Raw genomic sequence first — 26,086 nt, forward strand, 5'->3', positions numbered from 1 at the left:
CACATATGTAGCGAATTTCCCCACTGAAACAATTCCATGATGATCATATACAAAATCATCAGACAGCAAGGGATCTACTCATAATTAGCACATCAAATACATTGCAACACTCAATTAACTGAATTGGGTCCATTTCAAATTCAATAATCTTTCGTCATGATCGCAGCAACTTGATAACATAAAGACATTGTGTTTCACACACTTGTTTAACTTCAAACAGATGAATCCACACTTCACGGGCAGTAATTATTTTACGTTTCTTAAATTTTGCGCATTCCTCAATGCTCCTTTGGACACAGTTGATGCTGGATTGAGGGCCTTTCGTATCTTCAATACATTCCAAGCAGTGGAAGCACAGTGCCCTGCAGTTGCCAGCACATCCCCCGTCGCCTCCCCTGCACTTTCCCCAAACCTGGAATTCAAATACCGCAAATAATGTTGGTTAAAAGAATGTAAGTGTTGTAAATTGTAATTTGGACATCTCTTTCCAGAATCTACCTCTCAGAGACGGCTCTGGTTGCAGCCCTGGAGGTTGCTGACAGCGCTTGTTTTTCGGCAGCTTCAGCTGCATCTAGCACTTTATCTATAGGTGGTAAAAAGTGAGATGATAAAGTACCCTGATATGGAAATTCATAAGTTAAATTTGGGCTTTAGTAACTTACTAACAGCATCAAGTGAAGCTAAGAGGACCTCTCCTGGAGCCATAGAGAAAAATGTCTTGCCTGCCTGGGATTTAACCAAAGGCGCCATTACTGATCCAGTGGCAACGCCAACAACATCAAGCATTGATTTGCTTAACTTATTTGTCATCTTCGACAGCTTTCTCACACTAAGAAGCAGGGGGAAAAAACACAATTGTTTGACTTAAAAAGTGAAAAATTTTGGGTTTGTTCATAAGATGTTATTCTAATCACAGTACTGTTCTTATCTTGGGATACCGTTTTAAGCTTTTGTTGACTTGGCTCTTCTTTCCGGACCCATCACTTCTGTTGTTATTATTACTTTCTCTAGCTGTGACACACTTTTTCTCCTCAGCAGCTTGAGTCAGTATCATTTCTCCTCCTTTATGGACCTGCTTTTATCCATACTCTCTTTAGATGAAACAAATTTGGCAATTATAACATTTATTATTTGTTTTCATGAACAATTCATTATAATTTGATTTTCATACAATTTTCCCATTTCTGATGTTGCTAGTAACACTAAGAAACTATTAATAAGCTAATAGTTATAATTAAACTCAGCAAGAGATAATCCTAATTAATGCAATTTTGAATACTGTTCAAGTACTTGAAAACTGACCTGGTTGGTGTATGCGTTGCTGCATTTGAATATCCCCTTGATGATCTGTCCGGTTCCTCCTGCAATTGCCTTGGCCAAGACATTGTTGTAATTATCAATCTTGGGAGCAAACTCCTTCCAATCAATATCATTTTTCCTAGTTGACGTTGCCGCCCCAGAAAAGCACGAATGCTCTCTCAAAAACGAGTCCAGCAAGCCTAAACTGCTACCATACGCTTCCGAGAATGTCACTCCATAGCTCAGTGGCTCATCATCTTTTATGGGCAACGAAAACAGATAGTGAAGAACATCGAGCTTCACTACAGGCTCATCTTTTGTCAAAGGCCACTGAAGGTCGTCACCAACTTTAATGATAGTCGCAAGAGAAACATTCTCGTCGAAAATCCTGACAAGCGTGAACTCCCCCTTGGCGAGCTCTATAGCTTCTCCTTCGTCCATGAGATGAACTGTGCATCCTGGAATTCTCAGCAGAACTTCCTGTTTCAGTGTTCTGGATTCTGGGTTTGATGGAGAAGCTGAAGAGGATTTCATGGCAGAGGTATTTTTGGAACGAGACCTGAAACAGCCCATATTCTTGTTACTTGTTAGCTTTGTTCTCAAAGTAGAACTGCTTATCTAATGTTTAAATTGACAGGCACCAGAGAGGGATAAAGGGAATTCGATTACAGAAAAGTTATTCTGTGATATTGATTCTTTGTTTGTGACTTTATACTATTCCTAGTGAATAATCTTGGGCGAAGGTATTGTTACTTTCGGTGGAAGAAAAATGTGACCTCAAAAGTTAAACATACGGCCATGCCATCGGTGCATACTTTCCAGGGTAGTCTTTTAGCTTAATCAAGTGCACTGCTGGCATGCTGATAGGTTGATGGCCCCACTTATCAGTCAAGTTTGAATTTCTAGTCCATTTACAGTACATCAGCCGATTTTGTACCGTCCAATTTGTATTCCATCAATTGGGTTGAATGTGAATGATAGAAGAGCATTTGGAGACTCAAAATTCAACCTAGTTAATCAAACTTAAGTTACCTTAGCCAATCTAATATTTTATCTGTTCAGAGTATTTTCAATTGATTTTATTTTTTAAATACATGTAAAACGTTTAAATGGTGGGTGCAATATTAAGATCCATCTAATACATCAAATCTTTTTGGTTCAATTAAAGATAGATCAATTCAAGTCATATGATGATGCTGCAGAGAGAAAGCAATGAGCTAGTGAGCTCTTGGTTGAAATGTGTCCTGCGGTAGAACACAATTCTGTCCCTAATTCTTATAGCGTCCTTTTGTTTCTTATTAGTCAAGATGAAACTTCAGCATGGTGCTCGTCTTCGTTGGATCGTTCAGTTTGTAAATTTTGTGGCAGTTGATGTGAATGTAGAAATATTTTTGTTGATAGGCGAGTGAATAAATGGGAAAGAAAAAGTTAAAGGAATCAATTGTGTATCATATTCCAGCTACTTAATTTCATCCTCTAGTAACTCACAAAATTTGTGACCTACATGGATTATTAGAGATCTGCTCTCCCTCGATATCTTGGGAAGGGAATAATATATGCCTTATTGATCTCGGTTTAGTATCTTTCGTGGTCGGATGACCAAATTACTCTAAATGTCTATTTAGTATAATTTTTCACTAGCAAAACCTCAAATTTTGTGTTTTTTTAAGTAGAGGTTGAAAAGTTTTTTTAAAATATTAAAATGTCTAAAATATCTTTTTTTTTTATTTCATAATCTTATTTTATTTGTTCATAACGTAACTTTAAACAACTTATCTACTAAAGTAATGTTACAATTTTAAAAAAGAGCTCTCACTGATAACCAAACAAAGAATTTTTTTTTGGGTAAAATCTTTACTTGTAAAAACTCTACTAATAAAATATGTACTTAAATAAACTCTATTTGAAAATTATACCAAATGGAGCTTAAAAATGATTTCATATATGCCTCCACACCCTCCATATCATCCTTAAAAATGTTAGAAACTTTTAAGAATTACAAATTTCAATTGCAATTCAAAAATAGATAATTGACTACCCACATTGAAATTCAACAATTCAAGAAATCAAAAGCTATTTTAGATTCCACCATCCAGAATTTTGCTAAATGCCAGGAAGTGTGATAGTGTGTATATCGAAAAGTTAGCCCATATGTATAGACAATAGTTTAGTTTTCAAGATTTTGCTTTGGGCACACTCAAAAAGAAAAATAACAACTAAAAAGTGACTGAAGTCTCTTCTGAGCCCTTATGTGAATGCCGATCGTATTTATATATGCTCACATTTATTATATAAACCCAAAAATACTATTATTCAATTAAAAAATAAAATCAAGAAATTTAAAGAGAGAATTAGTTAATTTTTTTATTGTCAAAATGAAACTAATAAATAAAAATAATATTTTTTTACTAACCAATTATTATATATATACACACAATTAAAAATATTTTAGACAAATATTTATATATGTTATGTGTAAATATAACATAAGTAAAAGACCGGGGTGTATTCAGCCTAAACATCAGCATGCCCATTTGGGCCTCCCGGTTGTCACGATCCATCTGCAGGTTAGATGGTCATTTTGTTGAGACACTTTTGTAGAAACATAAAATTAACACTTTCGCTTCATAGCTTTTTTTTTCCCCCTTTTTTATTTATAGCGTTTATTATGAAGGCAGTTTGTTTACAAAATTATTATCTAATGGAAGTTATTAATTTGTGAGAGTATTAGTTTAACTAGGTTTTACCGTAATTATTTAAATTTTGATTATATTTCAAAAAATTAAAAAAAATCAACAAATAATATTGTGACACATATCACCAACGGCAAAAACAAACGCGTCATCAAACTATATCTATCTCCAGATGGGGTCTCGTGGTATATTCAACAATCAACATCCAATGAAGTTGCCGGACCGCCGCTTAAATTTAAGAGTATTCTAAAAGTTCAATCTATTAAATGCAAGGGGAAAAAGAGAGAGAGAGAGAGAGAGAGGGAAGTTATCCTCTCGTGAAAGTGGCCGATCTCAAGTGCTTTTTAACCTTTGAGGAAGTGAAAAATTTCAACACTTTGTGTCACAGCGAGTACTCAGCAAGCAAAGCTAAACAGGTCCTAATCTTGACCGTAAATGATGCCACATGCATTCTTCAATGAACTTTCCAAATGGTGGTATTCGATAGCAATTGTGCACATGATGATAACGTTGTTGTGTATTTTTTTTTTTTTTTTTTTCCAAGCAAAAACGCTGGCAGTATCTGACTCGATTTGCAATTCCGTCGCTCAATGTACAATCTTTGTCAAAATTAATAACAAATAATTCCACTGGTCAAGCTCAAGCCAACGCCAACTGGAATCTCATTCTGTGGTCCTATTTATTTTTAGGAGCTAGCTACGGTACAGATTCTGTAACATACAGACCAGGTTAACCAGCCCCCAGTGGTGCCATTTGCTTGCTTTGTTTTCACATGGTGGGACACGTGGAGTGCATGGAGTGGGGAATGTATGTTACAGAATCTGTAAGATAGACTTCTCCTTATTTTTAGCGTGAAAAGTAAAATTCTCACTCCGTGAGAAAAAGTGGAAACCTACCCCCACTTCTTCTTCTTTTTTTTAACCATTTTTATTAAATTCAATATAATTATATTTAATAAAATAAAATAAATAATATTATTATATTTAGTTAAAAATAATAATTTACATTGATTCTATGTTAAAATTACTTTAAAATAATAATATTATATTTATTTAATATTAATAATTAATAATTTATTCTAAGAAAACATTAATTGTGTACTATCTCATTGATTATAAAGTTTCATTTGTGTTGCTCTTATCAATAATTTTTAATTTTCATAATTAAAATTAAAATCAATAAAAAAAATTGTGATTACATAATGAAGAATATTAATAATTATTATTAATTTAAAAATATAATAAAATAAATATTTTATTTTTCAAATATTTTTTATTAATTTTATAATTAAAAACTATAATTCTTTAAATAAAGGTAAAACTATAATTTGAAACTATTTACTCCCAATTTAAGACAAAAGAAAACACATAAATTGGGTTTTAATTTCGGTTCCATACTCCCATTTCACCATAAGTAAGTAACATATTCTCACTCCTACTCTACACTCTCAATTTCAAGATTACTATTTCTCCGGATTCTCATTTCAATCCAAAATGTAAATGCTACCTTAGGATTAGTTTGGTGATATTGTATTTTTCAAAATAATTGTTGTTTGCTATCATATAAAAATAATCAGTTGCTAAGAGAATTAGTTAAATATTTAATAAAATATAATAAAAAAAATTAAATTTTTAAAAACAATCGTATGTGTTTAGTAAATCTCACTTTTAAAATATTATAAGAATACAAATGACTTAAATAGATATGATGTTCAATAAAATTTATTTACACATATATTTATATATAATTTTCTTTATGTGTATATAAAACCATTGATAACTAAAATAAATATTTTCATTTCATTAATTTTATTTTTTATTTTTTATTTTTTTATCTTAATATAATTAGTAATAACAATATTCTTTATAAATTTAATGATTCTATTCGTTAAGTGAATATAGTTAATATGTTAAGATATATACATAATTGTATTAGATATAAAAATATTTCTTAAAAACATTTCTTAACAAGCTATTCCTTTCTTTTTCTTTTTTCTTTTTCAAAATCTCTTGTAGGATGGGGTGATTTTACCAACGGTATTTTTTTTAAAAAAATTATCAAACACTAAAATTAACTTTTAACTTTTCAAAATCACTTTTATGTCTTTTAAAATCAATCACAAACAAATCCTTAGTGCCTATTTAGTTTGACTTATTTAAGAGACATAAGTGTTTATTTAATTTATAAGCTCTTTTCAAAAATTTTGTTATTGCTTGGTTGTGTTTTGAGTAGAGCTTTTGTAAATTAAATATGTTATTTTGCTTTTACAGACAAAATCTCAAATTTTGAATTTTTAGTAGTTGAGGTTAAAAAGTTTTTTTAAAATATTAAAATATCTAAAATATATTTTACTTACAATCTTAGTTTACTTTTTTTTATAACACAACTTTAAAAGGTAACTTTATAATTTTTAAATAACTAAAATTTTTTAGTAAAATCTCTACTAATAAAAATGCTACTTAAATAAGTTTTATTTGAAAAATTATACCAAATAAAACCTTTAGTCTTTTTGTGTGGGTGGTGTTGGCAATTATAAAATACATAAGTAATTAGAAAATAAGAAAAAAAAAACTCCAACGTATATTAAAAGTAAAAAAAAATTACTTAAAAATCACTTTATCAAATCCACTTCATGAAATATATGTAATACCCGCCGATAAAAGTGGAGGTTAGAATTTTTGACCGCATGTACCAGTTTTAGAGATTTAGAAAATTAAACTAATTTGTGGACAGGAAGAAACGTCTCTTAACTTCTTTGGTTCACATGCAATTATTATTATTTTTTTTTCGAGTTAAAAGCCAAAATTACATCTAATATTCAAAACATAAGCCTTTATGTTGATTATGACCGACCCCTGATGGTTAGTCACTTTTCTCACATGACATCGCAGGTGATTGTTAATCATTAGTCAATTGGCGAGTAGATTGTATTTCGATTCATCCACCAATGTGTCTGCCCATAGTTACGATAAATCTGTCCCTAGCGAAAAATTATGAAAAGTTTTCTTAAAACCGCCGGACATTTTATTAATTAAAATCTAAAAATTTCAGAATAATTCGTTGATGCCCACGTGGTCATTTTTTAAAACCTGGCATTAGAAAACACAACACGAAAACGAAATTGGATAAAGTTAAAATTATCTAACTGGAGTTTAGAATATAATAAAATTATTAAAAATAATTTCTATAAATTTTTCATTATAAATATTAGTAAAATCGTGATTATAATATACCAGTATATTTAAAAAAAATTCTATAATTATTTCTTATTTTTGTATTTATTAACAAAATTAAATAATCGAAAGTGCTGCTTTCGTATTAAAAAAAAAAAATTGCTGCTCCCAATGTCTATCTCTATCATTGATTTCTTCCAAGATTGACATACTCATTTTTAATAATTAAATCAACCCGTATCAATTTGTTTATGTGATTGAATGCTTATCCCGTTTTAATAATTCATAGTTGTTGTGTGCCGTCGCTGTCTCCCCTTAAATTTCCACCAATGCCACTCCTATTGACAAAGCGAAAAGAATCTATAGATAATAGACTGCACAATTGGCCAGTCGCCATTGGTAGATCATGAAGCTTGGCAGAGAGAACCCCTCATCACCCTTTTTATGTCAACAACAATGACGTCTCATGAATCATAGACTGCAATTTATGAGAATACAATAATGTACTTCATGACTTTATGCTTGTGTGCTTCCAAAAGAACTCCATGCTTTACTTACTATGGAAATAAAGCTTTAATAATTGTTTAGCTTTCATTTTTCACCTGTTTATCTATTTCTTTTAAACTAAATAACAGTGGTGAAGCTTCAATGTGTTAACAAGGGAGAAAAAACTTTTCATTCTTAAAAAGGAAGGTCTCATTTCATTTTTCTTTTATGAAAAAAAAAAGGTGGGTAAAGTTCAAATTGATTTTTTAACATATGTTTCCTTAGAATTTATACTCGAGTACCGATTAAAAAATGTATTTAAAAACCACTTGATTTCAATTCGAATAGTAACTTACTTAAAAAAAACTTTTGAAAATAAAGAGAGCATCTTTCTAAATAGAAATAACAAATAGTTAACAAAAGTAATTATGACATTTTTGATGCTTTATTGGAAAGTACATGAAACTAATGGAGATTCAAATAATATTAGATAAAATGACATAACTACTGAAAATGCCGTTTCCTATCTCCAAATTTGTTTGTCTACAATTATCAATTTTTATCATGCTATGTGTGTTTGATTTAATTTAATTTAATTTTTTTGGTTTGTATCCTCATGCTCTAAAAATTAACATGTTGTTATTGCCTAAGTTAGGGTTAAGCTCAAAACCTAAAGTTAAAATAATAAAGTCTACCTTTGGTTAGATGAAATGAGAGAAGAGGAAAGGAGCGGCAATGAGAAGAAAAGATGATTGATTTTAATTTCATTATTTAGTTTAACAGGTAATGTAATCCTTATTTTCTTCTCTTATTTCATTTCCCTTCCCTTCTTGTCTCTCATCTCCTCTCCTAACCAAACATGGCACTAAGATTTGTTTCATTCAAGATAATGAGATAGAAGTTAAAAAAAAAAGTACATGAAAGCTCTTTATTTGATCTAGAGTGATGCTTGATATAGAGAAATTTATCATCTTTTTCTATCTACCCACTTTCACTCTTTCCTTTTTTTATTTAATTTTCTCATTTTTCTCTTATCTTTCTCTACACTTAGTATTTTTCTTTGATCTACTATAAAGATATGTTTGGGCATTGTAGATTATTTTCTTCTGTGACTTATCAAATCTTTAGTTCAAATCAAATAGTTAGTATCAAAAGATTGCATATGTGACAATATTTTTTATTAAATAAAGCCTACATGATTGGGAAATCTCTTACCTAAATTGATTATTCAATTTTGCATCAAATTTGAAACCCCTAAAAATTTCAATGAATCAAGATGGAAAATTGCGAAGCGCCCTCCACAACGTTCCCGAAATAGGGTAGCGTGGCAGTAGCCGAAATTAGGGCTGACATTGGAAACGCCAGGGGCGAAGGAGAAGGCTTCGAAAAGCGACAGCGAAAGGAAGGTTCCGTTTCAAATTATAGCATCTGCCCCACGAGTAATGCATCCGCACGTGCCAGCCACCTCTCACACGGGTCCATAATCCTATACTATAAATAACAAACGACCCACCATCATGACCAAAATCGTCATCATCTATCTAACGGTCTCTCCCTCTTCTATCTTTCAATAATCAAAACACACAAACACTGTACAGCTCAAACTTTAAATTAAAAAAATAAAATATAAAAATATAACCAAAAAAAGAGTTGTCTGTCGCACTAACCACTCGCTTGGTCTCGGGCCTCCATTTGGTTTGTTATTTTCTCTCTCCCTTTCTTTCTTTGGTGCTCCTCTGTTATTAGTTGTTTCCGTTTGCCGGTCATGGCGATCTGAGCAAAAATACGGGACGGTTAACGGCTAAAATTTAGGATTTTGTAGGCAGAGAAGAGAAGACACGAGAGAGAGAGAGAGAGAGAGGAACAATGTCTGCATTGGACTCCATCGATTCGCTTCTCTTCTCTCTCGCCAGAGCTTTCTGTACTCCGCTCGCTGTTTTCATTCAGATCCAGGTACGTCTCTTGCTTTTGTTTTCTTTTTCCTTTTATTAATTATTCAATTAATTTTCAGATCCATGTTTGTATTCTTGCCTTGTTTACGCCAAAATTGTTCTTCCTCATCTTTTGGAGTTTAAAACGTGTTTTTTTTTCTTTATGAAAAGAATTATTTCTTTTTTTTTATATGATATTCATAAATGTTTTCAATTAAGCTATTACTTCGTTTTTTTTTTTCTAAATATAATTATTCTCAATGTATGTGACCGATATTTGATACTGGCAATTTTGGCGCAGTAGAGTTCAAAAGTTGTAAATTTTGGTGACAATTGTGTTGTATTGTTGTACAGTGTAAACTTATTGGTTGCTATTTCATTATAACATTTTCTTCCTTTATTTTTTAAATTATCGTCTTCTTCCTGGAGTTGTTTAATATTGCAATTATTATTATTTCTCAAGCTGATAAAAGCTTGTCCTTTCGTTGGATTCAACTTCTTCTGCATTGTTGAATAGCTACTAGTTTCAGGATCATCCTACATTGTTGTTTGAGCTCCAACGCTCATGTTTTTCTGTGTTCAATGTTTTGGAATTGCTTTCTCTATTGGGCCCTTTGCGTGCTTCTGTTGTGCGATGGATGCCGTTTCATTGTTAACAGAGGCTTGGCTAATACAATGTATGTAAAATTACAACCTTCAAATCAAAACTTGAGAACTCCAACAGTAAAGTTGAAATCCTAATTTAAATCTCTTAGCACTAAATTAGAACAGCTAACGCAAAACTTGAACTCACAACTGTATAGTATTGAATCCCTTTCATTGGTCTATAAACTTTTAGCTGCAATGCAAATTCACATTCTTACCAAAAGAGTTAGAATTTTAAGAACTAGTTTGAATATGTATAGCCTAACACAGAAAAGTGTCAGGTGATGTTTCAGATAAAATAAGACCTTATTTTATATGTAATGGAGTTTCACATGCTCCCTGTTGTTCACGTGGTTTACATGGTTCTGATTGTTTATATGGTACTTCAGAATTGGAAAGCTTTCCAGCATACTTATTTTTAAACATAGATGATCATTATATCTATTTTTTTCTTGTGGGTTCGGAAAATCTGAAGATTTTTATGATTCAACTATTGCTTTGGGGCCTTTACATTTATGTTTTCATTAGACTGCATTGCTTGCTGGTGATTTTGTCATTTTACTTCCTCTTTGTGGCACTAGAGCATATTTCTTTTCTGACATCTTCAGTTACAATATCTTTACAATTTTTGTAGGGATGTATGATCTGCTTGATTCTTGCTCTTGGATGGGCCTGCGCTGCCTATGTCAGGTATCAAGATTTTCTTAGCAGGATGATGGTGATAAGCCTCCATGGCTGATGTTCTGCTACAGTTTTGTATAACCACTTGACTGTGCTATTTGAGGCACTGCTTACCCTGTAAATGGTTTTTCCACTCTCAGGAATAGAGAGATCAAACGAATGAAAGATGGCATGAGATGTGGCAATAGCTTTTCATTTCTTTGTCATGATATTAGTGAACTAGAGCACTCCAATCAGATCAAGCTGCCCAGAGTGACTGTTGTCATGCCTCTAAAAGGTTTTGGAGAACACAATCTACTCAATTGGAGATCTCAAGTAAGTCCTTTAATGCTGGAATTTTATCCAGAACTTACTCTGAGTTACTGATAATCTGCAAAACAGTTGTGAAGTTTGGCGACCTTTTTTGTTCACGCCTTTATTGGGTTTCCATCACCAATATTATGTTGTTACAAGATTATAACTTGTAACATTTGCTAGGGAAACAGGGCAGATGTAAAATTCTTGCTTCGATTTAGTATAAAATAACAACTAGTTAGCAATCAGATAAGAAAGAAAAAGGAAAAAATATGCTCTTGGATATTAGGTTTACACTTTACAGGGTCGGGTGTTTGAACTTTTGAAGCTAATACTTGGGCATTTGGATCTTGTTTTCAGATTGTTTTATTGTAGAAGCTATTATTCTGGTTGTAAAATTTCAAAACACCATACATAAGGCTTTTTTGTTTTTCCTTCTTTTTCTCTCCTCCTCCTCCTCCGTAGCTGCCAAAAGTAGATTGCTTTCGAGTTAGTTTCATTTTAATTCACTGCTGGATGCAGGTTACATCTCTCTATGGTGGTCCTTTAGAATTTCTTTTTGTAGTGGAAAGTAAAGAAGACCCTGCTTACCATTCTGTGTTACGGTTATTACAAGAATTTAAGGTATGTCCAATTAAAAAATGTGCTTTGTTCACGTGATTGCCTTTGTCTCACAGGGGCCTCATTTTATGCAAATTTTCACACAAAATGTCAAACTGTTGGGTTAATGTATTCTCAAATGTTTAAGATTAAATCGATGTCTGCAATAATTGTCCATCAATTATGCTTTTCAGATTTAATCTCAATCATTGAATGTGAATTGATCCAACGGTCTAAAAATATCTTAAAAAGTTATGTAAAAGATGTGGTTCCGTGGGTCCTTCCCTTGCATATAACACTGATGTCAAATCTAAATACTTGCCTTACATTTGGCATTTGGGTGTTTGAGGAATCTGTTTGAATGTCTTCTTCACCTTGGCTTCCCTTCCTGATGTGTGTGTAATTATTTATTTCCACAGGATGATGTTGATGCTAAGGTTGTTGTAGCTGGTTTATCAACAACTTGCAGTCAGAAAATCCACAACCAATTGGTATGTAGCAAGTTTAGAAATTGGCTTTCGTTTTTTCCAATTTTGAAATGTCTGGTAACATATCTTTAGAGCAATTTTATGAAAATGAAAACGATGAAAATGTATCTCATACTAGTATATGCAAAAAATGAAAAAAAAAAATTTGTGGTTCTGAAATCTTGTTTTCCAAATTGCATAAAACACCTCAATTTAACACTATATTTTGAACAATGAATTTCAGTTCAAATTCTGTTTTTCAAATACAACACCAAACAATTCTTTCCTCTGTTTTAAACTTATGAAACAGATAACAGGTTCTGGATATGTTGAGAATTTCTTCATATTATGTTTTTTTTTTTGTAGAATATTATGAAGTTTGTTAATTTGTCTATATTGGATAATTGTTTTGATTAGCACTTAGAAGATATAAATTGTGCTTCTTTTGTGAAGGTTGGAGTAGAGAACATGCATAAAGACAGCAAGTATGTATTATTTTTAGATGATGATGTTAGGCTGCACCCTGGGACAATTGGAGCCCTTACAACTGAGATGGAAAAGAACCCTGAGGTAGGTAGCGTTGTTTTTTGTCTGAAAACTAAATGGGTCTGAATTTTTCTAAAGTCTGAATGAGTCTGATTACGAAAATCTAAATGACATTTTTGTCTTTTTTTTTTAAATATCTGAATATAAGTGGCATCTTGTTTGTTTTTACAATAAAAAACATCTTAAACTTGGTTATTTGACATTTGTGTCTTGGTAAATTAAAACAAAAAAAGAGGATTAGATTTTATAGTTTAGGAAATAAGTTATTTTACAAAAATATTTTTGGAATATAATATTTACTTGTCATTCAGACATTTTTTCATTCAGATAAAAGTCACAAAAGTTGACTTTTTCTATTCAGATGTAAATGTCTGAAAATCAGACATAAGTTCTAAAAAACAAACAAACATATTTTAAAAAAGGCCTGAAATTAATAAAATTTCAGACTTCAGACATTTATCAAACAACCTCGTAGTGCCCAGCATAGGAACACCTGTTTCCTTCTGCAAGTTTAATTTGTAATTGGATTAAAATAAATACTTGTCTCAATGCTTTTTCTTTAGGTTTATGCTTCTGTTATCCTTATTGGCAATGGGTTCAAAACTTGGATTCCTCTAATGGTATTAGTTTTTTCTGTGTTGTTGTGCAGATATTTATTCAAACAGGATACCCTCTTGATTTACCTTCTGGAAGTTTAGGGAGTTATTGTATCTATGAATACCATATGGTAGGGTACCATCCATTGCTATTTTACTTAAATTTCTTATGCGATATAATTTGTGTATGTAGTCTAATTTCATCTTGGATAACCTCTTATGTTTCTGTTCCATTCAGTCTTGATCTTCCTATTACTGTAACTGCAAAAATATAGAAGATTAACTTACAGACTTAGTTTGTATCAATTAGATGGAGAGAATCGAATGCGATTATGTTTGATCCACTACTGAACAATCTATGCCAAGAATTATGTCATAAGAGATTGATATGATATACAATCTTGAGAGTTCTCTGTGAAACATGCAAATGCTAGCATGATGAAAAATATCAAATCCTAAAATTTGAAGTAAAAATGAGCTTACAGCTTAATGGTGATCAGTTCTCTACTGCCATCATCATCACTATTGATATTCTTGATTTTCTTGCCAAGTTCTGAGCTGGAGTAGGTTTGGGTAAAGCTTTGATCTGTATGGTCTATTCAGTTAGATACAAAAAACTGCAATAGTTTATTGCTAGCTTGCTATCCTTCTTACTTTCTCCATTTTCATTCAACTCATGTAAACGTTGGACATTTGTTTATGCACAGCCTTGTTCGATGGGCTTTGCTACTGGGGGGAAAACATTCTTTCTATGGGGAGGATGTATGATGGTAAGTGACTGTACCATCAAGATGCTTCATGTTTAACTGAATGTTAATCTAACTTTTTAAATTGTTTTCAGATGCATGCTGATGATTTCAGACTTGACCGCTATGGTGTGGTTTCTGGACTTCGTGATGGTGGATACTCTGATGATATGACTCTTGCCGCTCTAGCTGGTAATGTCCTCGTCAGAAGCTATCTCCTCAAGTTTGATGAGAGTGGACTTGGAAGCAACCTGTCTACAGATGTCCAAAAATCACAATTTAACACTAACATTGCCTGTGCTGAGTACTTTCTCTTTTGATGTTTCTTCCCAGGGGCTCATAATAGACTCATTACATCTCCTCCGGTTGCTGTTTTTCCTCATCCTCTTGCAAGTGATCTTAGTTTTGGAAGGTTTGTGATACTCATTCAATTTATGATTAATTCTATGCATCTTTTTCATGTTAACATTCTCCCTTCCTTTGTAGGTACTGGAATTACTTGAGGAAGCAAACATTTGTTTTGGAATCATACATCTCAAAAGTTAATTGGATAATGAATCGTGCTTTGTTTTCTTCCCACTGCTATCTCTCTTGGGGATTTGCAGCACCATACTTCATGGCATTGATACATGTTGCAGCAGTACTGCGAATCTATGGCAAAGGATATTCACTTGAGGAAACAAACATTACATCTGGTGGTGAGCACACTAATTTTCCTTGCTAGGTAGGTTAGTCTTGATTCAGGCAAAATCATTGCATAGTGAAAAAGAAAGGAAAGGGACTAGGAGCTAAAACATTGATTTTTTTTTTTTTTAAATCCGCAAGTTTTGTTGAACTGCATCTACTTGCTTGCTAGAGAAGGTGACCCTTTAGTTTTTGGATTTGCTTGTTATTTTTGTTTGAAACAGAGATTCTGTTAGTGTTACTAATGCAGGATGTAATTTGCATTTAATATATTCTGTATTGTTTATACAGGATCGTTATTCAATGATACAGCTTTTGCATCTCATTTAAGGGACAATGAAATATTTGCAGTGGATTAATAATCAATGGGATTGCTAGTCTTTTTGAGAATTAGAAAAGCATTCCATGCACTCTGACCTTAGTTGTGTTGGTAATTATTTAATATTGGATGTTACACACAGATTACAATCACGTCTTGCCCCGTCCCTCTGTAAATGCTTCGGTAGTTCACACTTCATTGTATCAGCTTTGGGGTAGTCTAATTTTAATTCTGATGTGTTTAGCTTCTTATCTACTCACTTTTAGACATTAGGAATCGGAAGCTTAATATAGAAAAGTTCATTTTTGTGTTTTAATTATGTTCTTACAACCTAGAAAATTGCCTTTGTCCAGGTTTGTTATTGGTGAGCTGCCTAGCTATATGCACCTTCACAGAACTTCTTTCAATGTGGAACTTGACAAGGATAGAAGTTCAACTTTGCAACATGTTATCCCCTGAGGCACCTAAACTTTCACTTGCTACGTATAACTGGGTCCTTGTAAGTATTTTTTGCTCTGTTTGTTTGGTCGAAGGACTTCGTAGAGTTCCTTTGTAGAATCAATAGTGTTTCTAATCGCTGCTGTGTATTACAACCTGTCACATTATCGGCATAACTTATGAGTATTCCCAATCAGGTGTTTATTGCATTGGTGGTGGATAACTTTTTGTACCCTCTGTCAGCATTCCGTTCTCATTTCTCTCAGTCTATCAATTGGTCTGGTATCAGATACCACTTGAAGAATGGGAAGATAAGCAAGGTATGCCCATTTAAAGCCAAAAGCAGCAGTATAACTCCAATGACAGATCTTACTATCATCTATGCTTTAAATCTCATTTTCACAGTTAAATGTCAGGACTATTATACATACACGGTAGAAATGAAAATGTAAAGTTTATGGGCCGAGAGATAGCAATAAAGCAAAACACAAGTAGCCTTAGTTGATTTTCACAACCTTCTTATCAGCAGTATTTACATGTTCTGCAGATTGAAAGAAGCAAGGATATGGGTCCAAAATTTACAGATTTGGGAGGAAAGCACTTATACGGGAAGAAAGGAGCTCCTCCGAAAGTCTCATTTCTCAGCTCCCTGGCCAGAAGTTTGGCACAGTGGCGCCAACCTAAAAAATTTGATGTCTAAAATTGACCTTCCGCTTGCATAATCTTGGAAGCGTTCTTCTTGGTCTCTGTGATCTGGTAAGCAGCAAGCGTTACAAAGTAAATTATATGTAATTGGTTATTGGTGGTTCAATTGATCCTCTTGTATTACTAGGCAAATTCAAATTGATTGATTTTAGTGATTTAGGAAGTTTTGGCTCATTATTTTTATAATCCCCATTCAATCGATTTGATTCTTCAGGGTCAACCCGCCTTGTTTGGGCTGATCATGTAATTTGTATTCATTTGTCTATGTAATCTATAGATTCTTATACAGTCGAAACTCAAACTAAAAGACAGTACTGCAACTCCTACTGGGGCAGTAGTAAAGAGTGGAGTGGTGATTGTCAGATTTGCAAAGTGTTTTCCTCTTCTCTTTGTTCTGTTGCAAAATACGAAAGCAATTCCATACCGCCAGATGAAACTATAAGACTTGTATTTGCAGTGGCATGGAGACAATAATTTATCAGGCGGACGACACAAAATTATTGATGTAAATGAGAATACTTTTCATAAGCTTGTTTAGCAAATTGATTTATATTTTGGCAACTGTGAGGCAAAGCAACAGTTCGATATTGAATCCAAAAAAACAGAAAAACGCTCAAGCCATTGCCAATGAATGAGCCAGATACTCATCAGTCTTGAGACTTGAGATTCAAGAAAGTGTCTTATGACACCATGTATGGTCCTCCATATGAGCCAAGATCCTAATTTATGAAACTCTTTTATCATTTCGTTATCAATGGGGACAACAGCAGCAACAGACATTATAGTTTGAGGTATATCATGCTATTGGGCTAGGAAAGCTTCTACATTCATAGTATACTTTCCGTCAAATACATCTAGTTTATCTTCTACGTATTCAATCAAACGACAAAAGTGTTGAATAAATAAGACCAGCAATAGCTCACTCAGCAGAAATATATAAATAAGGGCAGATAAAAGAAAAGGAAAGATTTCTCTTAAAATGTAAATGGCCACAAAAGGTGTGCAAGTTTAGGCAAAAAAAAGACAATGGAAGAATAAAACATGGAAGTCCAGAGTCTGTTGTTAATTTTACAACTCGTTGGCTGCAAGTGATTATTGCTTCAGATCCCCAATGTAAAAGTCATCTATCATGTCAAAGACTCGGGTTGCATGCTGTGGCCTGTGAGATTAATATAAACAGATTAAACTAAAGAGTATCATCAGGTAAGATGATGGAGAAAGAAAGAAAATATAACTTCAGATTAAAAATCCGTAAGAAATGAAAATTCTGTTTGTGATCTTGTTATGCGTCACAATAATAGGAATGATGTGTTTGTCACAAAGTTGGAAACATGAAGAAATAGTGTAACTTTGCATAAATGAAGCACAAGAACAAGTGAAATTGCCAATGAGAGTCATCTAATGAATAGATTATAATTTTTTTTTTCATATTTTTTGATAACCCAGATTCCCTCGACAGGCCCACAATATACAAATATTTTGCACTGCAGGACTAAGAGAAATCAAGAATTTTGAGACAGGAATTCAACTTAGGCCTCTGTACTGCTATAATAAACTTTAATGTAATTTAACTAACTTCTAATGTCAGTCAGCCGTATAAATTATAAGTAGGCAGATCCAAGCCTGGATATAAGGAGAATTTAATTAAGGATACAGCAAGTATAAATCAATATCAAACCACTATCAGTCAACTTTTAGCAGGTGCTTAAGACTTAGTTTTCACACGGTCCAATGTCATGCATTAGCAAAAGGAAAAAGCAAGGAGATGCAAACTTAAAGCACGGTAACTATATATCACATAAATAATCAACAAGACATTTTCTATTAACAAACACTTGTGGACACACGAAAAGTTCAAAGAATTGCCTATTACTGTCAAATGACCCATGTGAATAAGCAAAAAAACATTTTCAGGAGTCAGCTAACAGATGCATACCCATAAAATCCTTCAGTTGAATCATCACCAGCATGTGCTAGGATAGCATCGCCACCTGGGTGTTCCTCTACATATGAGGTAACATCATACACCTGCAGTTGTAATGAGACAAGAAACACAAGAAACTGATAAAAGTGCTCAAATCACATTAACATTATTATCAGTTCCCGGTTGCAGAAGCTGCATGAATCAAATCCAAAAACCAAGACAATACTAATACTAATACCTTGTTCTTGATAATGATCCAACAGTCATCTCTCTTATTATGCAATGTTACTTCATCTTTGCTGTAGATTTTTGATGCCTAAGAATTAAAACGAAAACCTAAATGTTCAGTAAAATGAAAATTATTACAATGTAAGACATTTTAGGGACCTACATGCAACAATCATTTATCCTATTACATGCCAGTTCAATCATTCATTAATAATACCTTGTTACTGTTAGCACTTGAGTGAGTACTTTTTGAATGGCCTGCATTTACACCCAGAAGAAAAAATATCAAACACAATTAAATAAACACTTTCAAATCCTTTGATTTGAAATGTAAAGATTACCAGATGCAGGGTGTCGTGGGATGAAAATAAAGACTCCCAAAATGGCACCTAAAATTAATGCGGCCACGATTATAACCATCTTTCAAAATCCACTACCCAGCTGCTACGTGCTCTGCTTTCAATAGATTTACAGATAATAAGCCAAATTTCAGTTCTTTTCTAAAAGAGTGCTTTCTACTAGTCACTTTGCTCTTGTAAAGAATATTTAAAGCAAACAAGTGCAGTAAGTAGCTCTAAAGAAGTAACTAACTTGATGAATGGCGCGATAGAGAAAACAAGTCAGATTAGTTACCTGTGAATTATAAAAACAGCAATGGATCAGATTAAGTAGAGAGATTCGAATCGGATTTGCCGGATAGATTTTACTTCTGTTAGTATTCCCTCTCCGGCACAGCCGCGGTGTTATTTGTTTTCACTTGGTTCTAGGCCGCTACATCTACTGCTACTTGGCCTAGGAAAGTACAATGTATGAGGGCTGTTTAAATTGACTATTTGAAACTTACTCAAAATCTAACAGTAATATTACAGTTAAGATATTTTGTTTTATTACTGATATGTTAATAAGAAATTAATTGATAGTACAATCAAAATTCTATCAAGAAGATTAACTTTTATGGTACAACTCAGATATAGCCACCCTCATTAGTATTGGAGGATATATTCACTTTACCCACAGGCCTATTCCTACCTAATTATATAATTAGGAGGAAAAGTTTGAGTCCAACACAGTGGGGGGAATTTGCATTAGATAATAGATGTACCCCATTCATGCCAAACTATCACAAATAAATACTATGAAAATACTAAAATACCCTTAAATCAAATAAAATCACTCAGCTTTATACTAACTTTCTCGATCTTGCACTTGACTTCGTATTCAACTCCTTAACCTCGTCCTTGACTTACTCCACTTTCTCGACCTTATATTCGACTACTGGACTTATTCGCCAAGATATTCAACTTGATAGTGGACTTAATCGACTCCATACTGAAGACGTGGCGCAGTGGAGCTATGTTGGGTGATCGCAGTCACGATGAGGGATGGCAAAATCCGGATCCCGCATCCGGATTGACATTGTTGTTTCCGGATCCGCATTCGGATCCGTAAATTTTTGCGGATCCGGATGCGGATAATATCCACACGGATTGCGGGCGGATATCCCGATATCCGGATCCGTAAAAAGTAAAAAATATATCAATTTAAGAATGAGATTAAGCATTTATAAATTTACATTATATTAAAAAGCATTTAATTAAAGTAATTGAGCCAGAAACCATAAATTCATTCTGACTACTAGTTAATAAATTCATCAATTAATCAGTTAAAATTTTGTAAGTGGTTGTTGAGATTCAAAGAATGAAAGAGGGAAAAACGTTAGATTCAATCTTAAAAATTAGCAGCAACAGCAACAGCATGCTAATGGCAGCCACTTGTCTCTGTTCAAAGTCACCAAGGGAGATGTGTTGCATGAGATTCGACAAGTGGTTTGGTGACAGCCAAAAAAAAAAAAAATTATAGAAATTGAAGTAATTTGCAAAGTCAAAGAAGATTACAGAGATGCAGTAGGATGCAGTAAGCTTAGCGAGCCAAAGATGCAGCGGCGTGCCGGCGTTTGGTGACAGCAAAGTGCGGTCAGCGAGGCGAGGCTGGGCAGCCAGCACTCAACGACAGCAACGCGTGTCTAGCTCAGCGACGCAGCCGGCGTTTGATGACAGTGACTGCGAGGTAGATGGCGTTCGACGGTTATAGATTTGGGGTTGTTTCCGATTTCGGCTGCAGCGGGTACTTTTGAGCAGTGAAGCTGTGAGTGTGTGTTTCCAGTTTTAGATTTTAGGGTTGTTGGGATTGATTTGTTTTTCTTTTCCCCAATTTCAGTTTATGTATTTTTCAAATGAAAACTGATTATATTAATAATTTAATTAAAAATAAGCCGGATCCGGATTCGGATTCTCATTTTTTAAGATACGGATCCGATTTTTCCGGATCTGAATTTGCGGATCTTTACGAATACGGACCGGATCCAATTTTTTTTGCCATCCCTAATCACTATGGAATTGCCTGTGAAAGGTGCTGGCTTGATGGTGGTGCCGGCTTGATGGTGGTGCTACTAAGAATTTAAATTGAACTGATTTAAATATTTTTGTTCTCTATTTGAGCAGCCATGCTATTTGTTTTTAAAAAAGTGCTTTCTAGCAGGCTCTAAATTCTCGCACTCTTTTTGTTTTAAAAATTTTCACCCATATTTCTCTTCTTAAATCTATTACATTGCACAAAACCCAAAATCTCAAATCAAGCCAACCGTCAAGTCCCTAACTGCATAAAGCTGAACAAATCCCAAAAACCAGATTCAAAACCTTTCAAAAGAAACAAATATTCCTATTAAATCACCAAGTAACTAAATTCACGAATTTCAGGCATATCAATTAAGCAAGTCACTTAAACTATCAAATAAACAGAGTTATTCATACAAATTAAGCTCTACCCATCGAACACAAATACAATGGTATCTTATAAATTGAACCATCAGTCTCTTCTAAAGCTAAAGCATTACAGGGGCACTGCAACAGTAACAAAAGAAAAAAAAAATTGAAGCTTTGACAGCAAAAACAGAACCTTACCTTAAATCAACAAAAAGGTTGCAATCGAACTTGCGGGGCTTTCAAGGTTCTGCAATTCCACCTGAGAACAACAAACGAACAAACACTATTTGGGAGTTTTTTTTTGCTACAAAGCGTATACATTGGATTTAATTTATTTTCATTTATTTTGCTTATTTTATTTGCCACTGACGTGCTGCCACTGGTTTAACATTGTGTACTGGTGAAAGAGTGACACTGCCAATGATGAATGGCGTGATAGAAAAAGAAAGTCACAAGTAATTACCTATGAATTATGAAAACAACAATGGATCAGGATCAGATTGAGTGGATAGATTTGAATCAGATTTGCCGGAGAGACTCTACCTTTTCCGTTTTAGCCCCTCACACAGCCGCAATGGTTTTGGTTTTGGTTTTACTTGATTCTGGGATGCTACTGGGCCTAGGCAAGTACAATATGTGAGGGATGTTTACATAAATTATTTGATTTTTTTTTAAATAAAAAATAAACAACAAAAACTTTGTAACTTAAAATCTAATTGTAACGTTATAGTTAGAATTTTTTTTTAAAAAATATTGATATGCTATATTTAAAGTATCATTAATATTTACAATTAAAAATTTATTGAAATATACTAAGATTTAACCCTAGTGGCATAGTCGGACTTTAGACCAAATGGGGACAAATTTAATTTACTTATAAAATTTAATTTTCTAAAATATATCAAATAAGTTTTTACTTGACATACTCATTAAATTGATTTTGATGATAATTATATTATTTTGAGCCCTTTTTGTTAAAATATTCTTCAAGCCAGTCAGATGAATAAAAACTTTTATCAATGCAAATATAATTTTTTATTGAAATTTGAAAAAAAAAAAAGATGTCCTCATAAAAGGGAAAATGTGAGGAGGTGAAGGAGAGCACTCCTGCTTGTCCCTATGTAGTTTATCACTGGCTAACCCAAATCAACTTTGATGAATCTACTCTAATTAGTTACATTTTTTCAAGAAAAATATCTATTCTTGCCTAATTAAATAATTAAGAGGGAAACTCTGAGTCCCAACATAAAGACTAGGACTCAAATACTTATGGGTGCAGGTCCATTATCATCGGGAAATTTACAAAACTAATCAAAAAAGTTTTATATTTTTCACAAATGATCGAAAGAGTTTATTTCTATCAACATGAGCCAAACAACATCAAGTGACAAAAATACCTCTCTCATTCTCACTAAGATTCCTCTCTCAAATAGAACCATCTCTCTTACCCAAATCAGTCACTCATCGCTAGTGATTTCCCACAATACGTCAGAGTCCATCCTCGACAGCCAACATCACCAAAATCACAACAAAGATCTAAAATCAATGGCTAGTTCAAAGTTATTATGTTGTGTTAGTAATGATTATAGAGGATTGAAGTCTTTGTGATGTTGGTGGTGTGGGTGACGGGATGCCTATCACAAGAATTTGGTGCAATCTTGACAAAATTCGTGTGATAACCTACCGTCCATGGCACCATTGCACCTGATCAGGTGCAACATGTGCGTGCTTGTCACACCTAATATGTGCGACATGCATGCGTTAGTCGCGCAACCTATTGTACCTAGTACACTTCTGTTGCATGAAGTTACAGTTTTTTTTAGTGTGAGGTTATTAATTTGTTATTAATGCAATATAATAATGTTATAAATGTAATAGATACACAACAAAATCCAAAATAGCAAACCATGATCCAGCTGGATCGAGAAATGAACTAGGCATGATGAAGTTAGCTTATGCCGGTCACTTTCCCTGGCGTATTTCGAGTATGTGCAAATTAGCTGCAGCCATAAAAGCAATCTAGAAAAACTTAACAAAACGACAGTTACAACTATTCAGGCAAAACATATTTGGGCATTTCTTAGAGTGTCGAAACTTTCCGTTCAGTGGTGTAATTTTGCATAATGTGTTGCTTAGGCAAGTGGCCCATGGGGGTTGCAACGAGACATATTAGTTATGGTTTCAAATTGGTGAGCATTTGATACGCTTATCAGTTGGAGAATAGTGCCTAATTATGAGACTTTTCTATTGTGAAAATGCTATACTATAAAAGTCAAAACACTGCATAGGCTACTTAATACGTATTTTGACGACTTGTTTTGCAACGTCAATCTTAGGCAATTTGACTCAAGATTTGAGGATTTGAACTTCGAGGTTATGGATGATGCACTAAAGATCGTGCTTTATTACTTTATCAATAGAATACTAAATAGAAGAAAAGATCATTGTCAAATCAATTTCCCATTGGTTAATGAAGTAAATGATATAGATCACTTTTGAAATTGTCCATGGGGTCATTTGTCGTGGGAAATGATATATGAAAGTCTGGACAATGTACTAAACAACAAATATGAGAAATTTAAAAAGACTCGGTTAGAAAAGCCAAATCATGAAATTAAAAAGTATAATGTTTATAGCTTTACATCGGGGTTTAGATGCATTGATAATTTTCTTTGGATCAATTAGTTTTCTAATATTGAATATTTAATAGTAGGTTTTATGAATTTCTCATTTTGGTTGTTACAGGCTTGGATTTTCGAAACGATCAGAAACTTACATTAGCATAGGTCGTGAAAATGAAAAAGAAAATATCTTGCATCGTGTAATGAAGTAAATGATATAGATCACTTTTGAAATTGTCCATGGGATCGTTTGTCGTGGAAAATGATATATGAAAGTCTTGATAATGTACTAAACAACAAATATGAGAAATTTAAAGAGACTCGTTTAGAAAAGTCAAACCATGAAATTGAAAAGTATAATGTTTATAGCTTTACATAGGGGTTCAAGTGCATTGATAATTTTCTTTGGATCAATTAGTTTTCTAATATTGAATATTTAACAGTAGGTTTTATGACTTTCTCATTTTGGTTGTTACATGCTTGGATTTTCAAAGCGATCAGAGGCTTACAGTAGCATGGGTCGTGAAAACGAAAAAGAAAATTTCCCGCATCATATAATGTAAGCCCATCGGTTCTTCTAAAATAAACTTTGCTGAAGTTTATTTGTTGTTGAATGACAATTTTCTTCTTGTAAGTAACATATATTGTTAGATGTATAGTACTACTTTTATATTACTAAATATTAGATAATTAGACTAACTTAAAATTTTGGGTTGAATTATTGTATAGAAACGTTTTATAAACCATTGAGTCGAACACAAAGAAGAAAGCCAAAAAATATTGACAGACTGTGAAAAATTACGTGCTCCGTAATGTAGGTATATTATAGTGCATCAAACCATCATTATTTATCGATTAATCGAAACTTGAAATTTTTTAGCTTATTATTTACTCAATTTCAATGTTACTTTTTGTAGCATCAATCTTCAATCAATTCGCCGCCCGTTACAAGGCAAACAAAAGAGCATCACAACATACCACACACAACACTAGAGCAGCAAAATCTCATTGAGGATGAGATGCTTGTAGATGACCATTAGGAATAGACACATAAGTCTAATGACAAATAGGATTCAGAGGTATAAATCATTTCATTTCCTCATATATAAATTATTATAACACTCTCTCATTATATATATATACATAAAGATTTTTTTTTTTGTAATAGGCGAGGACAAAGCATCATAATGTTTACATTTGATGACAGATGGACAAGTTTAATCATAACATTTCTAAACTGAAGTCGGCTTTTAACGCATAGCGCAAATAACATAAAGAATTTAGAGAAGTGGTGATGGGATTTATCAGTTCGTATGCTAAATGCTCATAAGGTGGTTCTCTGATTAGACGCTCATATGCGATGAGCAAATTTAAAAGTTAACAATTTATTCTTTTAGCTTTTAATATGATATTTGTTTAATATGTTAATTCATCGACCGGCCCCAGATGAATGTGGAGTATATACTGATGTTGGCAATTAGAATGTTTATACTCATATGCCATTGTATAGTTTTATGGGGATGTAAGCAGGGAGAGTGAGCATATTTTCACTGAGGCACCTCTATGCCTTAGTAAGTTTGGATGTCTGTACAAACCATCATATTTTTTTAATAGTCCTTATTTAATTTTTTTATTTAAGTAAGGAAGAAACATCAAGCCTCTACTTGCACTCCAAATAATGGACTTTGAAATTAATTGAAGAACGATTGTAGATATAAATCCACTTAGAGAATTGAAATATCCAAGTTATATAATGAGTTTGACCTGTAGTTTGCTGGCGAATTCACAGTGGATCAAACTGTTCAACAGTCGCACTAATTCTTTCAAATACTTTTGACCATATTTTGATGGGATGACTATATGACGAGGTAATTTTTTTTTAATTTCTTGAAGTGTTGTTGATTTTGTATATTATTTTTTTGTTCGGAATTGACATGTTTCTATTCCTCCACAACATATTCATGAGTATTTTTGCTTGATCAATGAAAAGCAACGGCAGTATCCGAATGCCTTACCTCAGCATGTCACATATGCAGACAATTTTTTTTTAGTAATGTGTTTACAAAACTTATAATCATCATTTCTTTTTTCTTATCTCCTAATAACTTAAGGTGTTGTTAATTTCTTTTTTTTTTTTATGTATTCTATGTATTAAGTGTTCTTAAAGCAATTATGGAATAACAAGGATTGTACAGTCAATTCATTAAAATATAACAACGACTTAAATAACTATATTGGTGGGCAGCAT

General features: G+C 33.1%; 3 protein-coding genes across 14 annotated transcripts; 1 reads left to right on the forward strand and 2 right to left on the reverse strand.

The window, feature by feature from the left end:
- Positions 1–116: 116 nt before the first annotated feature.
- Positions 117–1,997, reverse strand: LOC18055977 (senescence/dehydration-associated protein At4g35985, chloroplastic). Its single transcript, XM_006451229.2, has 5 exons — positions 1,303–1,997; positions 939–1,072; positions 663–829; positions 499–583; positions 117–412 (listed from the first exon to the last, which is right to left on the reverse strand). The coding sequence occupies exons 1-5, from the start codon at positions 1,870–1,872 to the stop codon at positions 247–249; spliced, it is 1,122 nt and encodes a 373-aa protein (XP_006451292.1). The 5' UTR covers positions 1,873–1,997; the 3' UTR covers positions 117–246.
- A 7,173-nt stretch (positions 1,998–9,170) lies between these two features.
- Positions 9,171–16,669, forward strand: LOC18055978. Of its 3 annotated transcripts, none has more exons than XM_024192420.1 (15): positions 9,171–9,346; positions 9,464–9,604; positions 10,862–10,917; positions 11,049–11,223; positions 11,725–11,826; positions 12,222–12,293; positions 12,723–12,839; positions 13,465–13,542; positions 14,119–14,181; positions 14,253–14,349; positions 14,491–14,569; positions 14,644–14,855; positions 15,514–15,659; positions 15,796–15,918; positions 16,146–16,669. In XM_024192420.1, the coding sequence occupies exons 2-15, from the start codon at positions 9,518–9,520 to the stop codon at positions 16,296–16,298; spliced, it is 1,560 nt and encodes a 519-aa protein (XP_024048188.1). In that variant the 5' UTR covers positions 9,171–9,346; positions 9,464–9,517; the 3' UTR covers positions 16,299–16,669. The 3 variants fall into 3 exon arrangements, with proteins under 3 accessions (XP_024048188.1, XP_024048189.1, XP_024048190.1); XM_024192421.1 differs by having other exon boundaries at positions 9,474–9,604; XM_024192422.1 differs by lacking the exon at positions 11,725–11,826 and having other exon boundaries at positions 9,171–9,604.
- Positions 16,670–17,222: 553 nt separating this feature from the next.
- On the reverse strand, positions 17,223–21,807 carry LOC18055979 (cytochrome B5-like protein). Of its 10 annotated transcripts, none has more exons than XM_024192424.1 (8): positions 21,681–21,807; positions 21,416–21,476; positions 19,047–19,247; positions 18,797–18,908; positions 18,673–18,713; positions 18,466–18,543; positions 18,240–18,331; positions 17,223–17,462 (listed from the first exon to the last, which is right to left on the reverse strand). In XM_024192424.1, the coding sequence occupies exons 4-8, from the start codon at positions 18,873–18,875 to the stop codon at positions 17,396–17,398; spliced, it is 357 nt and encodes a 118-aa protein (XP_024048192.1). In that variant the 5' UTR covers positions 18,876–18,908; positions 19,047–19,247; positions 21,416–21,476; positions 21,681–21,807; the 3' UTR covers positions 17,223–17,395. The 10 variants fall into 10 exon arrangements, with proteins under 10 accessions (XP_024048192.1, XP_024048197.1, XP_024048194.1 ...); XM_024192429.1 differs by lacking the exons at positions 21,416–21,476; positions 21,681–21,807 and adding exons at positions 19,646–20,233; positions 20,351–20,666 and having other exon boundaries at positions 19,047–19,088; XM_024192426.1 differs by lacking the exons at positions 21,416–21,476; positions 21,681–21,807 and adding exons at positions 19,646–20,233; positions 20,351–20,666.
- Positions 21,808–26,086: the final 4,279 nt, after the last annotated feature.

The sequence above is a fragment of the Citrus clementina genome, unplaced genomic scaffold (assembly GCF_000493195.1).
Source record: "Citrus clementina cultivar Clemenules unplaced genomic scaffold, Citrus_clementina_v1.0 scaffold_1, whole genome shotgun sequence".
Taxonomy (NCBI): Eukaryota; Viridiplantae; Streptophyta; class Magnoliopsida; order Sapindales; family Rutaceae; genus Citrus; species Citrus x clementina.

Coding starts and splice junctions, on each gene's coding strand:
- LOC18055978 (XM_024192420.1), top strand. CDS start 9,518: ATGTCTGCATTGGACTCCATCGATTCGCTTCTCTTCTCTCTCGCCAGA. Junction 9,605..10,861: donor CTGTTTTCATTCAGATCCAG/GTACGTCTCTTG, acceptor CAATTTTTGTAG/GGATGTATGATCTGCTTGAT. Junction 14,350..14,490: donor GACTCTTGCCGCTCTAGCTG/GTAATGTCCTCG, acceptor GTTTCTTCCCAG/GGGCTCATAATAGACTCATT.
- LOC18055979 (XM_024192424.1), bottom strand. CDS start 18,875: ATGGTTATAATCGTGGCCGCATTAATTTTAGGTGCCATTTTGGGAGTC. Junction 18,714..18,796: donor CCCACGACACCCTGCATCTG/GTAATCTTTACA, acceptor GTGTAAATGCAG/GCCATTCAAAAAGTACTCAC. Junction 18,544..18,672: donor CAAGTGCTAACAGTAACAAG/GTATTATTAATG, acceptor TTTAATTCTTAG/GCATCAAAAATCTACAGCAA.
- LOC18055977 (XM_006451229.2), bottom strand. CDS start 1,872: ATGGGCTGTTTCAGGTCTCGTTCCAAAAATACCTCTGCCATGAAATCC. Junction 830..938: donor GTCAACAAAAGCTTAAAACG/GTATCCCAAGAT, acceptor CCTGCTTCTTAG/TGTGAGAAAGCTGTCGAAGA. Junction 413..498: donor ACCAGAGCCGTCTCTGAGAG/GTAGATTCTGGA, acceptor TTTGAATTCCAG/GTTTGGGGAAAGTGCAGGGG.